Source organism: Mobula hypostoma, chromosome 4 (genome assembly GCF_963921235.1).
Source record: "Mobula hypostoma chromosome 4, sMobHyp1.1, whole genome shotgun sequence".
Lineage (NCBI taxonomy): Eukaryota > Metazoa > Chordata > Chondrichthyes > Myliobatiformes > Myliobatidae > Mobula > Mobula hypostoma.
The window spans coordinates 28473202-28489238 of NC_086100.1; the positions used below are offsets into that span (position 1 = coordinate 28473202).

Below are 16037 nucleotides of genomic sequence, written 5' to 3' on the forward strand. Positions count from 1 at the left end.
TTTATATACAGCATAAAAAGAAGTGGTCCCCACACCGACCCCTGCAAAACACCACTAGTCACTGGCAGCCAACCAACCAGAAAAGAATCCTTTTATTCCCACTCGCCAATCAACCAATGCTGTAACCATGTTAGTAACTTTCCTGTAATACTATTGGCTCTTAACTTGGTAAACAGCCTCATGTGTGGCACCTTGTCAAAGGCCTTCTGAAAGTTCAAGTATACTACATCCATGGCATCCCCTTTATCTCTCCTACTTATAATCTCCTCAAAGAATTCCAACAGGTTCATCAGGCAGGATTTACTCTGAAGGAAACCATGCTGACTCTGTACTATCTTGTCCTGTGTCACCAAGTACTCCATCACCTCATCCTTAACAATTGACTCCAACATCTTCCCAACCACTGAGGTCAGGCTAACTGGTTTATAATTTCCTTTCTGCTGCCTTCCTCCTTTCTTAAAGAGTGGAGTGACATATGCAATTTTCCAGTCCTCTGGCACCATGCCAGAGTCCAATCATTTTTGAAAGATCATTTCTAATGCCACCACAATCTCTAACGCTACCTCTTTCAGAACCCTGGGGTGCAGTTCATCTGGTCTGGGTGACTTGTGTTCCTTTAGATCTTTCAGCTTTTTGAGCACCTTCTCTCTTGTAGCAGTAACTGAACCCACTTCTCTTCCTTCACACACAACATCAGGCATACTGCTCGTGTCTTCTACAGTGAAGACTGATGCAAAATACTCATTTAGTTCATCGGCCATCTCCTTGTCTCCCATTATTATTTCTCCTGCCTCATTTTCTAGTGGTCCTACGTCCAGTCTCATTTCTTTTATTTTTAACATACTTGAAAAAAGCTTTTACTATCCACTTTGATATTATTTGCTAGCTTGCTTTCATATTTCATCTTTTCCCTTCTAATGATTTTTTTTAGTTGCTCTCTGTAGGTTTTTAAAAACTTCCCAATCCTCTATCCTCCCACTAATTTTTGTTTTGTTGTATGCCCTTTCTTTTGTTTTTACAATAGCCTTGATTTCCTTTGTCAGCTACGTTGTACTATTTTACCATTTGAGAATTTCTTCATTTTTAGAATACAGATGTCCTGCACCTTCCTCATTTTTCCCAGAAATGCACACCATTGCTGCTTTGCTGACAGCCCTGCTAGCAGCTCCTTCCGATTTACTTTGGCCAATTCCTTTCTCATACCACTGTAATTTCCCTTACTCCACTGAAATACTGCTACATCAGACTTTACTTTCTCCCTATCAAATTTCAAGTTGAACTTAATAGTATTGTGATCACTGGTTCCTAAGGGTTCTTTTACCTTAAGCTCTCTGATCGCCTCCAGTCATTACATAACACCCAATCCAGTGTAGCTGATCCCCTAGTAGGCTCAATGACAAACTGCTCTAAAAAGCCATCTCACAGGCATTCAACAAACTCACTCTCTTGAGATCCATTACCAGCCTGATTTTCCCAACTGACCTATATGTTAAAATCTCCCATGACTACCATAATATTGCCCTTTTGACTCGCCTTTTCTATTTCCTGTTGTAACCTGTGGTTTACTTCACTGTTGGGAGGCCTGTATATAACTGCCATCAACCCTTGCAGTTTCTTAACTCAACCCACAAGGATTCAACATCTTCCAATCCTATGTCACTTCTTTCTACTGATTTGATGCCATTCTTTACCAGCAGAGCCACTCCACTCCCTCTGCCTACCTTCCTATCCCTCCGATATAACACGTAACCTTTGACATTCAGCTGCCAACTACAACCATCCTTCAGCCACAATTCAGTGATGGCCACAACATCATACCCGGCAATCTGTAATATTGCAACAAGATCATCCACCTTATTTCTTATACTCCACGTATTTAGATACAACACCTTTAGTACCATATTTGCTATCCTTTCTGACTCTGCATCCCTAATGATTTGATACTCAGCCTGTTGGCTGCAACTAAGCCCCATCACCTGCCGGCCCTTCCTGACAATCTGACTGCACGCTGTCTTTACTTTTTTACCATCTGTCGTTTCCTGAGGCCCTTCACTCTGGTTCCCACCCCTCTGCCAAGTTAGTTTAAACTCCCTGCAACAGCTCTAACAAACCTGCCTGCGAGATTATTGGTTCCCCCTCAGGTTCAGGTGCAACCCGTCACTTTTGAACTGGTCATACCTCCCCCAGAAGAGATCCCAGTTATCCAAGAACCTGAACCCTGCCCCCTGCACCAGCTTCTCAGCCACGCACTTATCTGCCAAATCATCCTGTTTCTACCCTCACTGGTGCGTGGCACAGGCAGCATTCCAAAAATTACTACCCTGGAGGTCCTGCTTCTCAGCTTTCTACCTAGCACTCTAAATTCTCTTTTCAGGACCTCATTGCTTTTCCTTCCTATTCATTGGTACCAATATGTACCAAGACATCTGGCTGCTCCCTCTCCCTCTCCAAAATGTAGTGAGTGAGATCTGAGACATCCCTGACCCTGGCACCTGGGAGGCAACATACCATCCCGGGTATCCCATTTACGTCCACAGAATCTCCTGTCTGTTTCCCTCACTATCGAGTCCCCTATCACCACAACTCCCTTCTTCTCTCTCTCGTTCCCTTCTGCACCACGGGCCCATGCTCAGTGCCTGTTACCCGGTCGCCATGGCTTTCTCCCAGGAGGTCATCCCCCATAAAAGTATCCAAAGCGGTATACTTGTTTTTATTTAAGGGGAATGACCACAGGTGTGCTCTGCTCTAACTCCCTATTTCCATTTCTCCTAACAGTCACCCAGCTATTCACCTCCTGCAACTTTGGGGTGACTAGTTCCCCGTAACTTCGATCAATTATATCCTCGCTCTCCTGTACAAGCTGAAGGTCATCCAGTTCCTGTTCCAGATCCCTAACACGGTCTTCAAGGAGCTGTAGTCAGATGCACTTCACGCAGATGTAGTTCCCCGGGAGACTCTGGGTCTCCCAGTTCTCCGACATCCGGCACGAAGAGTCTCCACAGCTATTTAAATGGTACAGTAAAAAGGGGGAGAAAAAGAGCAAAAAGGAAACCTTAACAGACGCTTTACACAGAAAAGATGCCTCTTCCGCGCCAAAGCCTTGGTCCATTGCTCTTTGCCAAGTTGCTGGAGCTGATGCAATGTCAAAGATGAGATGATTATACTGGAACAGTCCCTTGAGAGTGTTAATTGTGAGGAACTTCCTGCTTTACCTCTTGGTCTCCATTTGCAGATAGGCCTGTGACAAGCCAATCTTTGAAAACCTCTCCCCGCCTGCCAAAGATGCAAAAATGTCTTCTATTCATGGCAGAGGATACTGCTCAGTATGCAGCACCGGGTTGATGCTCACTTAATAATCCTCACATATGTGAACGGCTCCAGCCTTCCTTTTCTGATCACTGAGACAGTGGGCCTGGCTTAATTTCTCTGCTCAACTCTGGAGAGAATTCCAGACACCCCCAAGCTCTGACGTTGAGCTTCCACTTCAGGATGTAGAGCACTAGGCACTGGACAAGCTTTGTGGAATCTTGGTGTTGCTGCTTCATCCAGTTCAATTCTGGCCTTCATGTCTTTGAGTTTACCAATACCCTTCTCAAATACCATCTAATTAGCTTAAGCTGCTGTGACAGTCTCCAGTTAGTGCTACTGTTTGGGCTGCTGTTGCCTGTTGATGACACATTGAGAGCTTCAATTGTGTGCAAGTCTAGTTGGATTTTTCTCAACCATTCATGTCCGAAAAGTGATGGCCCTCCACTTTTCAACACAAAGCTTTAGCTGCTGTATTTGGCCTTCCTACATCACATTCACTTTCAGTTTACCTTTGGGAGGCACTTCTTTGCCTGGGGAGGTCTTTAGCATCACTGAGGTCTTCTCTAGTGGTAGCTTAGAGAAGTCCGTTATAGTCAGGCTCCAAAATTACAGACAAAGCTGACAATGTATCCAGCTCCATTTTCAATTTTACACCAGACACATCTGTTGTGATGCATATGATTTTGTGATCTGATTCAGTAATACTCTGCAGTTCTAAGCATGACAGCTCAACTTTGTCAGACTCTGTGTTATCTGATTCTGTTTCACATTTGGTCACTTTATGCATTTGCTTAGTTTTGTGTTTGAAACCTTTCATTCTGTGTGTTTTTTTCTCTTTGGTTGTGCTTTTGTATAACTTGCATATCCTCTCTGTAACACTTTCTGCAAGCTTGGTCTTTGATTCATTTGCATCATGGGAGGATTTGCCCCATTGATAACATTTTTGGCTTTTTGCACCGGTCAGGGACATCTTGTGCATTTCACATTCTAACCTCTTTCTGTAGTTGTGCTGCATCCTTCGCTGCAGTCCCCAACGATATTGCAATGGTCAATGCCCATTCTAGGGTCAGGTCTCTCTCTGACAGTAGCCTCTTTTGGGTGCCACATACAAACCTGTCCCTTAATGCACCAGAAAGTCCATCTCTAAAGTCACAGTATTGGAAAAGTTTGCACAGTTCTGCTATGTATTCAGAAATGCATTCATCATTTGACTGTTTTTTTTGTAAAATCTATAACTCTCAGCTATTACCAGCGGCTTAGGTGCTAAAGCGTTTTTTTTTCCTCTAACAATTTTGTCAAATGCCTTACTTGCTGGCTTTTCAGGAGTTACTAAGTTGCATAAAAGCCTGTATGTTTTAGCTTTTATTAAGCTAAGAAGTGTGGATACTTTCTTTTCTTCATCCATGTCATTTGCCTTACAATACAGTTCAACGCTTTTGATATATGACTCCCAGCCTTCATTAGCGTTATCAAATTCATCAACTTTCCCAACTAAAGCCATTGCCATGTTATTTTCACTTAAACTGTGCTAGTTGTATGTCTTTCGCTGTGTACTCTGCAGTTACTCACGTGTCCCTTTGTTAGCATCAGTGACAGCATACTCGGTACTGGTTAACTCTTTCCTCTCACTGTCTCGTCCCATAATCATCCCGTAACTGTTGGTGCAGTTGGTGATATTCTCTGACATTCAGGTTCATACTCATTGCCTACTTTTTATGTCTGTGCAACTATATGTTAATTAAATAAAAGCACACACACATGGGAGATGGCTTTAACTGTTGAATTCACATAACAGCGAGAGAGAGGAACCAATGTACATGTGTAGACAACAGATCAATGCACATAGGTAAGTTATCAGTCCATATGTAGTGCTAAGGGGAGTCAATGCTCTAAAGAAATAGATCCATACGTTACATTGTGGGGCTTAAATACCGTCCTATTTAAACTATGCACGATCACGTTATGCTGAACCAGTGCTTAAGACCCTCAGATTCTAATAACAACTTGCCACCAGTCACCACATTCATAAAACAACTCCTTGCATGAAAAGTTGTGAAACATTTTGAACAAAGCATTATATCAGTGCAATGTTCTCCCTGAAGTGCAATTATTTTCTCTTCTGCCATTTACCTTTGTCTCCACTTGGTCCCTGAGGTCCTCGAGGACCAGTTAACCCTGGGGTCCCCGGCTCTCCCATAATACCCGATTCACCCTTGGGTCCTGTTTGAAGATGGAAGCAATGTAAAGTTATTAAAAAGCCTGAAAAGATATTTCTGGCAAAGAAAAAATGAGAGTGTAAAAATTCTCTAGTTAATACCTGGAAGGTCCTGAAAGCTTCAATTAAACTTCACTAATGGTTCAACCATAAGAGATTTTTTTTTAAGAGAACAAAAATTTGCCATTAGGCACAATAACAAATTTGATATTGGTGCAAATGCTGTGACCTTTTGACTATGACCTGAGCTGTTACTTACCCATTCCATTCAATTCAGTACAGTAAGTGGGGCACCATGCGAAATGCTGTTCTTCACCTCTATAGATACCAAGCCAAGAAGACTCAGGTATGCTTAGAATTTGGGTGGGAAGCCACAAAGGGATAGAATATTGGCTAAGCTTTAGATGCCCGGACAAAAAAATGATTCAACCAGCAGAATGCAACAAGAATCTCTGAATCACTGTCTGGTATGGGGGGTGGCGGGGGGGGGGTGAGCTACGGAACAGGATCAAAAGAAGCTACAGAAATTTGTAAAATTAGTCGGCTTCGTCATGGTTAGTAGCCTCCATAGTTTCCAAGAGATCTTCAAGGAGCAGTGCCTCATGAAGACGCATCCTTTACGAAGGATCAGCCCATCACCCAGGACGTGCCCTGTTCTCATTGTTACCCTCAGGAAGGAGGTACAGAAGCCTGAAGACACATACTCAGTGGTTCAGAAACAGCATCTTCCTTTCTGCCATCTAATTTCTAAATGGTCATTGAACCCATGAAAACTACCTCACTTTTATATTATTTCTGGTTTTGCGTTATGTTTAATTTAACTAATATACTTACAGTAATTCACTTTTTCTCTCTATTATCCAGTATTTCATTGTACTGGTACTGCTAAGTTAACAAGTTTCACGACATATGTTGGTGATATTAAATGTGATTCTGATTTTTGTTGCACATATTTGAAAATAATACAGTAAACACAGTAAATCTCCCTTTTGCACTTCGGTATCACCCAGTTAAAAAAGCCTTTTGCAATGAGTTTGATCATCACATTAACAAGGCGCCTGTGGTTAGGGTTGAAGCAATAGTGTTTGCTATTGAATTAGAGGCAGCTGCTCACGAAGATTTGGAGACTCTGTGGCGTGGATTCCATTTCAGGTCAGATCAAGTCAAGTTTATTGTCATTTAACTTTATACATGTATACCATCAAACGAAACATTTCTTTGGACAAGGGTATAAAGCTCAGTATTACAGGTAACACAGAATAACTCAGGAAAGTAAGAATTAAATCTGTAAAAGAATTACACATAAATAAAGTGCATAAATTAATTATTGTGGGGTACAGTACAGTACAGATGATATTTCTACTGTGATGCAGCAGGGAGCTCAGAAGCCTAATGGCCTGAGGGAAGAAGCTGTTTCCCATCCTGGCCAGTCTTGTCTTTATGCATCAGAGTCTCCTGCCTGATGGTAGAAAGTCAAAGAGAACGCTGGATGGATGGGTGGGATCTTTGTTAATACTAAGGGCCCTGCATATGCAGCATTCCTGATAAATGTCCCCGATAGAAGGACCCCCGTGACCCTCTCGGCTGTTCTCACAGTTCTTGGTTGGTTGACGCCATACACCAGTTTTTGGTCGGGGGGGGTGGTGGGGGTGAGGTTTGGTGTCCAGCGGCTGTGTCATTAGGCAGGCTGTACATATTGAAGAATCCTCACAGACAGCAGACCAGAGGACCATTTTTGAACCACTTTATGGAGTGTACAATACATGCAAGATAACAAGTGAAATACATTTAAAAGTAATTTGGTTGAGATACATATTTGTGGAAATGACAATCTACACTTAATAGATTTTTGGAGGACAGAGAAGTAGCACTTACTGTTACCAGATGACATGTCCTGGCATCTCATGCTGCAGACTTCAATTATTCTGACAAGGAGTGAGGTTTGTATTAGTTCATTGGTCGCGGAAGACTGCAGAATCAGAATTATTCTCACTGACATAAGTTGTGAAATTTGTTGTTTTGTAGCAGCAGTGTTGTGCAGGCAGAACAAATCACTCTAAGTTACAACAAAATAAATAAGCTAGCGCAAAGGATGAATAGCGAGCAGCAATCTAATGGCAAAGGGGAAGAAACGGTTTCTAAGATGTTGAAACATGTGTGTCTTTAGGCCCCTGTACCTCCTCCCTGACTGATAGTAATGAGAAGAGGGCATGTCTTGGACGGTGAGGGTCCGTAATGATGGATGCTGCCTTTTTGAGGCCCACCTTTCGAAGATGTCCACGACGGTGGAGGAGATTGTGTCTGTGAAGGAGATGGTTGAGTCTACAGCCCTCACATTCACCGTCTACAAGCCTCTTGCATTCCTGCACCTATATATATATTGTAGAAGGCTGCAATAAAAAGTCACTGCGGGAGAAGGGAATCATGTCCAACAGCAGAATTGGAGTCATTGACACTGATATAAGTTGTGAAATACGTTGTACTGTACAGAGTGGACGTCAGTCATTCACAGGATTGAGTCCAGACCGCCTCCATTGAAGAGTAACCCACTCAGCTCAGCCTCCTGCTCTCCTCCCTCCAGAGATGTACAGATATTTTTCCTTTTGCATTCATTTAGTTCTCTTTCTGTACGTTCTGATTGAGCCTTGTCATAATCGAGCATCCTGCAGCACTTTCTAGACCTCAGCTAAACAGTTTGTTTTGCCAGTCACTCTCATTGTAAACTTCTAAACCTCTGCACATCTGTATCGTCCTGAAGTTGCCATCAGGCTCCGTGATGAATGTTGAGAGTCTTTATTCACATCTGTGTCTTTTTCACCATTCACAGGATAGGATGATTTACCTGATATCCCTGGTGGTCCTGGTCTTCCTGGTCGTCCAGGTGGGCCTCTTGGTCCAGGACAGCCTGGAGGGCCCATATTTCCGTTGGGCCCACAACTTCCAGGAGCTCCTGGAATGCCCATTCCTGGTTTACCTGGATCACCCATTGGTCCTCTGCTTGGTGATCCTGTAAAAGCAAATTTCCTACATAAACTTAAAGGGTCTAATGTAGAAACAGGCAATTCAAACCACCATGTATTATACCTCTCAGGAGTCATTTAATCTGACTTCATCCTCCTGCTCACTACCCACACCTTTAGATATCCTCCTCTTACACACAATTATCAAGTATTACTGGTGCATTTATTTATTACTGACATACAACATGAAACAGGCCCTTCTGGCCCTTCGAGCCGCGCCCCCCCCCCCCGCCCAGCAATCCCCCAATTTAATGCTCGTCTAATCACGGGACAATGTACAACAATCAATTAACCTAGCAACTGGTACATCTTGGACTGTAGGAGGAAACCGGAGCACCCAGAGGAAACCTGGGGGGAAACGGGGAGAACGTACATACTTTACAGGCAGTGGCAGGAATCGAACATGAGTTGCCTGTACTGTAAAGTGTTGTGCAAACCACAATGCTAACGTGCTGCCCCAGGCTGCTATAAAACAAGCATATTTTTAGTTGGCTGAAAAAGCTGGTAACATTTTAACTTGTATACCATGCTTGGTTTAAAAGAAAAAATTAAATTAGAATAGAAACAGAAAATGCTGGAAACACTCAGCAGTGTGACAGCATTTGTGGGAAGAGAAACAGGAGTCATGCCTAAAGGTCAAAGCCTGAAACATCGATTATACTTTTTCCATAATGGCTCTTAATGTATAATCCATATGAAATATAATTAATAGTGAATTAACCTGTAAATTTTTTAAAAAAGCAGAAAGTGGTAATGATTTTTCAGCAAATGCAATCAATTGCCCATACTTTTGACTGTTGACCTCTGGGCCAGAGAAGTTGAATCAGAACATTACTGATAGGTTGAGCTATTGGAGGGCTTGAAACAAACATAGGCTTGAACAGCTTTGTCTAAGTTAAGTAACCTGATGAAAAAATCATATAACTTACTGATGACATTCACAGCTATTGATCAGTGATGGTGCACGAGATTGAATAATTCTAATAGTATTTAAGTATACTGAAGGGGATGATCAGAACAAATTTAATGTGGATTATGTAAGGCGAAAAGGACATTACCATGGTGTAATAACATAGTCATTCTATGCAACTAAACCAATGCTATATCTTCAGTCAGTCTAAAAATATAGCGCAGAGTTCATTGCATATCACTAAACAGATAATTGTGGAACGTTTAAGAAATCCAGCAGTATTTTGTGGAGATAGAAATAAAGTTTCTATCTCTAGTCAAGGTCTCTTCAACAGATCAGCTGCATATGAAGTATTGACTAAGTTTCTCTTCTCTCTGATGGTGCTTGACCTCCAGACTGTTCCAGTATTTTCTGTCTGTTTCAGAGTGACAATATCTGCAGTTTCTTTCTGTTCCATTGCTCAGTATTGATATTATTTTAATTTGTACCATACAAGCACCAAATTTATTATTTTCTCTCTCAAAGAATGGATGATGGTGATTAAGGTTAATACCTGGAGAACCAGTTGGTCCAGGTGGGCCCTCAGCACCTGCAGGTCCAGGTAGGCTTCTTCCTGGTGGTCCACGTGAACCTTTCGGCCCCGGGTGTCCTGGGTTTCCTGGATCACCTGCAAAGAATTTTCTGTTCTTATTTGAGCTCTAGCATCTGTGCATTCAATTTTTGCTTTGTAGCACTTTACCAAGCATAAAACCCTCATGTTTTAGAAGATTTATTATTGATAATATTTAATCTTTGTGGAAATACCCTTCCTTCCTAGCCTTTCCTTCTATCTGACTACAATATACTGTATGTATTATCTGAAGAAGGATTAGAAATCTCCACACCCATCCCTTGTAAAATAATTGTGTCGTAAGAGATAGAGAACCATTTACCAGACATTTCCAGGGAATCATAAAATAATGATTAAGCTTTAATGTTCAACATAAATAATGTAATTATGAGGACAATTATTTCTTCCAATACAACGCAGAAGAAGATATTACAACCAATATTTCTATGCTTATATTAACCAACAGGGAGGAAATTTTACCATTCATTTACATTTCAGCCACTTGTTATTTGCAAGTACGTTTCCCCCTTCCCAATCTGATCTTTAACAAAGGATGTTGCCTGGATCATTTAACTATACAACTACTGTATTTTTGAATTGTGATTTCAAAGCAGAATTCAGTACCTTTAGGTCCCTGACGCCCCCTACAACCAGCATCCCCTTTATTTCCGGGGAGTCCACAGAGACCAGAATCACCCTTCTCCCCTGGCAGTCCCGTGTTTCCTGGAGGACCTGGTGGACCAATGTTGCCTGGAGGCCCAAAACCATTGTTACCCTGAAAGTAAAATATTGGATTTGCTAATGTATTCAATTTCAATGCATCATTTGAAAGGAGTGTTAAATAAAGACGGAGTTTTCCTTTGCTCTCTTCATATGATAAAATTCTGCCAATATGCTTCCAAATGACCTCCTTCAGAACACCTGACAAGCTCAGCTTCCAGTCTTCATCTATAGCTGTGGGACCAACCTTCTCATTTCCCTCTCCCCTCATCCAAACTGTGATAACCCTACTTCATGAAAAATATTCTAAGCATTATAAGGCTGTAAATTTCCTCCTTTACGTGCCTTTCAACCTTAATTTTTTCCTTTTCTCTTTCATTTATAATACTGTAAGTGGGTTTGTAATGTTTTTGTAATTCCAAAACATAAAACTAATTGAACAAAAAACACGGAGCTGGGAGATGAGTGTCTTAGTTCTGTTTTACTTTCAGTGAGGTGCGCACACATGACCCGGTGGGGTGATGACGTATACCATCCACGTACTTTGTACATATAACCCATAATGAATTATGCAAGCAACAAAGAATGCTTAATCAAACAACATATTTACAATATTACTTAAATATTACTGAAATATTAAATACATAAAGGTGTTCTGGTCTTGTCTCACACGCTGAAGATGTACGGTTTGGGTTAGTGAGTCGGGGGCATACTATGTTGGCGCCGGAGGTGTGGCAACACTTGCAGGCTGCCCAGCACAATCCTCACTGATTCAATTTGATGCAAATGCCACACTTCACTGTATGTTTCGATGTTCTGATGTGCGTGTAACAAATAAAGCTAATCTTTTTATAATTTATCTTTTAGTTGGTGTGTACACCTCCAAATATCTATATAATTATAGTCTGTGCAAATGTACAGGGATAACAACAATACAACTGAAATATCGCCGTGGATACAAAAGAATTCTATTCCAGTGTTATGTTATGGCACACTCTATGTCGGGTGTTTAACCCAGAAAACTTTACCATTACATTCTAACCATTACCAACTGTTTGATTTCCTACACATATGCATATGAAAGTCTTTATAAACACATTTTGTATGCCCTGCCTATTACAGACTTGCTCAAAACTACCAAGGACTTTTTGAAACAATGCCAGTGCCCGATACGACCATGAGTGAAAATGAGAAATTCCTGCGGGTCCACTAACCTTAGGACCTGTTGCTCCTGATATTCCTGGCATTCCAGGTGCTCCTGGTCTACCTCGATTTCCTGGAGGACCTACTGATCCTGGAAATCCTGGGTCACCTACAAAAGGGAGAGGATATCAGAAGTGATATGAAAGGTACTTTGGTACAAGAGAAGTGAAACTGCTCACATTGGTTCAGATTGATGTAAACATTTGGTTAAGTGTTACATTCTGCCATGTCAATCCACAATAAAGATGACCGTATCACTCTTTTTGTTCATTTATTGGTTTATCATGTACCAAGAGACAGTGAAAAGGCTTGTCTTGCATACTGCTCAGACAGATCAAATCATTACGCGGTGCCCTGTGGTAGAACAAGACAAAGCAATAACAATGCAGGATAAAGAGTAAAAGCCACAGAGGACATGCAGTGCAGGTAAATGATAAAGTGCAAGATCATATGAAAATGAATTGTGCGGTCAATAGTCCATCTTAATGTATAAGAGGTTACATTTAGGAGTCCGACAGCAGTGGGATTGATGCAATCTTTGACCCTGGGAGTTTGTGCTTTCAGGCTTTTATATCTTCTGATCAATGGAAGAAGGGTGTAGAGAGGATATCCGGGGTGGGATGGGACTTTGATTATGCTGGCTGCTTTACTGAAGCAGTGAGAAGTGCAGATGGAGTCTATAGAGGGGAGACTAGTTCCTGTGATGTGCCGAGCTCTGTCCACAGCTCTGTCTTGCTTCTTGTGGTCACATGTAGAGCAATTGCCATGCCAAGCTGTTATGCATCCAGATAGAATGCATTGATAAGAATTGGTGAGAGTCAGTGGGGACGTGCCAAATAAATTATACTACTTATGAACAGGACCAAAATACAGAAGTATTGATACATGAGAGCTATGCAAAGAGCGAGCTCTGCTTACTCACTTCGAATTTGCATGTAACAGGTTGGAAGGCGAGTTTTACACCTCACTATGAATTGAGAGGGGGCAGTGCGCACTCTCCTGTGTGTATCAACATTGCTGAGGTTGATGGTGTTGAGCGCTTCAAGTTCCAAGGAGTGAACATCATCAGTTGCCTGTCCTGATCCAACTATGGAGATCCCATGGCCAAGAAAGCACACCAGCAGCTCTAATTCCTCAAGAAGCTTCAAAGATTCAGCATGGCCCCTTTGTTCCTCAACCAGTTTTATAGATGTACGAAAGAAAGCATCCTATCGCTTGGTATGGCAACAGTTCTGCTCATGACCACAAGTGACCACACAGAGTTGTGCACACAGCTCAGCACATCTTAGAACCCAATCTCCCCTCCATTGGCTCAACTAGGCTCAAGGACTGCTTTTATCCCACTAATGAATGACCCCCAAGGACCTCTGACCTCACATTCCACCTTGTTATAGACTTGACACTTTCTGGTGTGCCTGCATTACACTTCCTCTACACTGTAACTCTTTATTCTGCACATTTTGTTTCCCTTGTTCTACCCCAATGCACGATGTGCTACAAAGATCTGAATGGGTGACTTGCAAAACAAGGTCTCTCACCGTACTTCAGTACGTGACAATAACAAAGTAATTTCACCAAATTCATTTAGTTTTAACATCCACAACTACAGAGTTGCTAATTTCACATGCAGATTACCACAGATTTTCAATGCAGAGAGAAGTGCAAAGGCATTTTCTTTCTTTTCCGTGTTGCACATTCAATGCTGCCAATGTGTGGAACTACGGTTGCAAACTTACAACTTGATAACAGTGGGTGACTTCGTACTCTTCATCGTCAATGCAGCTTCATACAATGGCAGGATCTGAAGTGTATTTTAATCACCAACGTCCCACACTTAAACCAGGGGAAGGTGTTAAGATTGTGCCAATAAATAACATATTAGATGCAACAATATTAACAGTGTTAGGAAACTGGAGATGCAGCTTGATGACCTTCGTCTGGTCAGGGAAAGTAAGGAGGTGATAGATACGTAGGAGCTATAGGCAGGTGGTCACATAGGGCCTGGGGAGACAGATAAGTGGGTAACAGTCAGGAGGGGGTAGGGCAGGAGTCAGAGGCTAGAGAGCATCCTTGTGGCTGTACCCCTTGACAATAAGTACTCCTGCTTGAGTACTGTTGGGGGGGTGGTGGGTTTTACACAGAGAGTGGAATGGACTGCCGGCGACGGTGGTGGAGGTGGATACGATAGGGTCTTTTAAAAGACTCTCGGACAGGTACATGGAGCTCAGAAAAATAGAGGGCTATGGGTAAGCCTAGGTAGTTCTAAGGTAAGGACATGTTCGGCACAGCTTTGTGGGCCGAAGGGCCGGTATTGTGCTGTAGGTTTTCTTTGTTTCGATGTTTCTAATATATTTAAATAATGGAATTGTAATATTAAAAGGTAAGACAAAAGGGGGTACAATCTGAAACATGGCAGCTCATTTTGAAATGGACCAGAGACTGATGGTACAGATAACCAATACCTCTGGTAGGCAGTGATCCAGAACAAGTGATAACCACTGCAACTGGAGATCCAGGTCATGTACTGATCTAGACCAGATACTGTTACAGAACAAACAGTGATACAATTTACAGTAATCTACAATCCACAGATGCGGCAGACTGCCCCCATACAAATTGGATATAATCTCTATCTTTGCATGAAGTTTGTGATAAAAAAGATAAAAAAAAGAACATAGAGCTCGTAGATTCAGATTTTCAGCACCACAATTTCTGAAACTGACGATAATGAGGCAAAGCAGAATAGCACAAAACTCAAATCCTAACAAACCATATAATGAATTTGTTTTCAACCTCTTTTAATACAATACTCTCACTTTGGGACATACAAAGGTGAGTTGAAGAAAAGACAAGAAACCACTTCAGTAAGAGTTGTGTACCTTTACGACCAGGAGGGCCCAGTTGACCATCCATTGAAGGACCTCTCTCTCCTTTGTCTCCCGGACAACCTGGTGGACCAGCTCGGCCTTGAAGTCCAGGATTACCTGCGAGCACCACATTGGACCTTTACAGTTAGGCACAAAATAAGCTCGTTGTTGCTAGATAATGAGCAACTTCAAAAGTCATTTCAGTTTAGACAGCATCAACTGGCAGTGAAAATACTGAAACACTGGGCAGTGATTATTACAGATCACATTATGACCAAGCAGAGAAATCCCCAAATTAAATCTTCACTGGGCAATGAAAACCCCAAAACACAATTCCTGGACAGTGAAATCGCAATACACATCCTGGAGAGGTACATGGAGCTTAGAAAAATAGAGGGCTATGGGTAACCCTAGGTAATTTCTGGAGTAAGTACATGTTTGGCACAGTATTGTGGGTTGAAGGGCCTGTATTGTGCTGTAGGTTTTCTATGTTTCTATGATGCTATCACCACTGTGCAGTGAAAATCCCAAATCACATCATTGCTGGTCAGTAAATATCTCAAATTATATCATCAGCAAGCCGTGAATACCCCGATACAGAGCACCACTGAGTAGTGAAAACACCACATCTCAATATCACCAGGCAGAGAAAGCTTTAAAGCACATCGTCAATGGACAGGGAGGTGAAAATCCCAAATCACATCATCACCAGATAGTGAAAACCCCAAATCACATCACCATCAGACAGTGAAAACCACAAATCACATCATCACTAGACAGTGAAAACCACAAATCACATCATCATCAGGCAATGTGAGAACCCCAAATCACATAATCACAGGGAGGTGAAAATCCCAAATTGTATCATCACTGGGCAGTGCAAATCCCAAATCACATCATCACAGACAGGTGAAAATCCCACATCATACCATCATTGGGCAGAGAAAACCCCACATCACATCATCACAGGGAGGTGAAAATCCCAAATCATATCATCACTGGGCAGTCCAAATCCCAAATCACATCATCACAGGGAGGTGAAAATCCTAAATCATCTCATCACTGGGCAGTGAAGATCCTAAATCACATCATCACCCGTCAGTAAATATCTCAATTCACATCATCACCAGGCAGTGAAACCCCCAAAACAGAGGATGACTGGGTAGTGTACATCCCAAATCAC

General features: G+C 42.0%; 1 protein-coding gene across 1 annotated transcript in view; it reads right to left on the reverse strand.

The window, feature by feature from the left end:
- The window catches only part of LOC134345208 (collagen alpha-5(IV) chain-like), a 205084-nt gene that overhangs the window by 68556 nt on the left and 120491 nt on the right, over positions 1 to 16037 (reverse strand). Inside the window, exons 28-33 of the mRNA XM_063045494.1 lie at positions 14867 to 14971; positions 11999 to 12096; positions 10689 to 10839; positions 10008 to 10121; positions 8367 to 8531; positions 5440 to 5529 (exon numbers count right to left, since the gene is read on the reverse strand). Coding sequence (XP_062901564.1) covers positions 5440 to 5529; positions 8367 to 8531; positions 10008 to 10121; positions 10689 to 10839; positions 11999 to 12096; positions 14867 to 14971 — 723 coding nt within the window. The remainder of the gene's footprint in view (positions 1 to 5439; positions 5530 to 8366; positions 8532 to 10007; positions 10122 to 10688; positions 10840 to 11998; positions 12097 to 14866; positions 14972 to 16037) is intronic.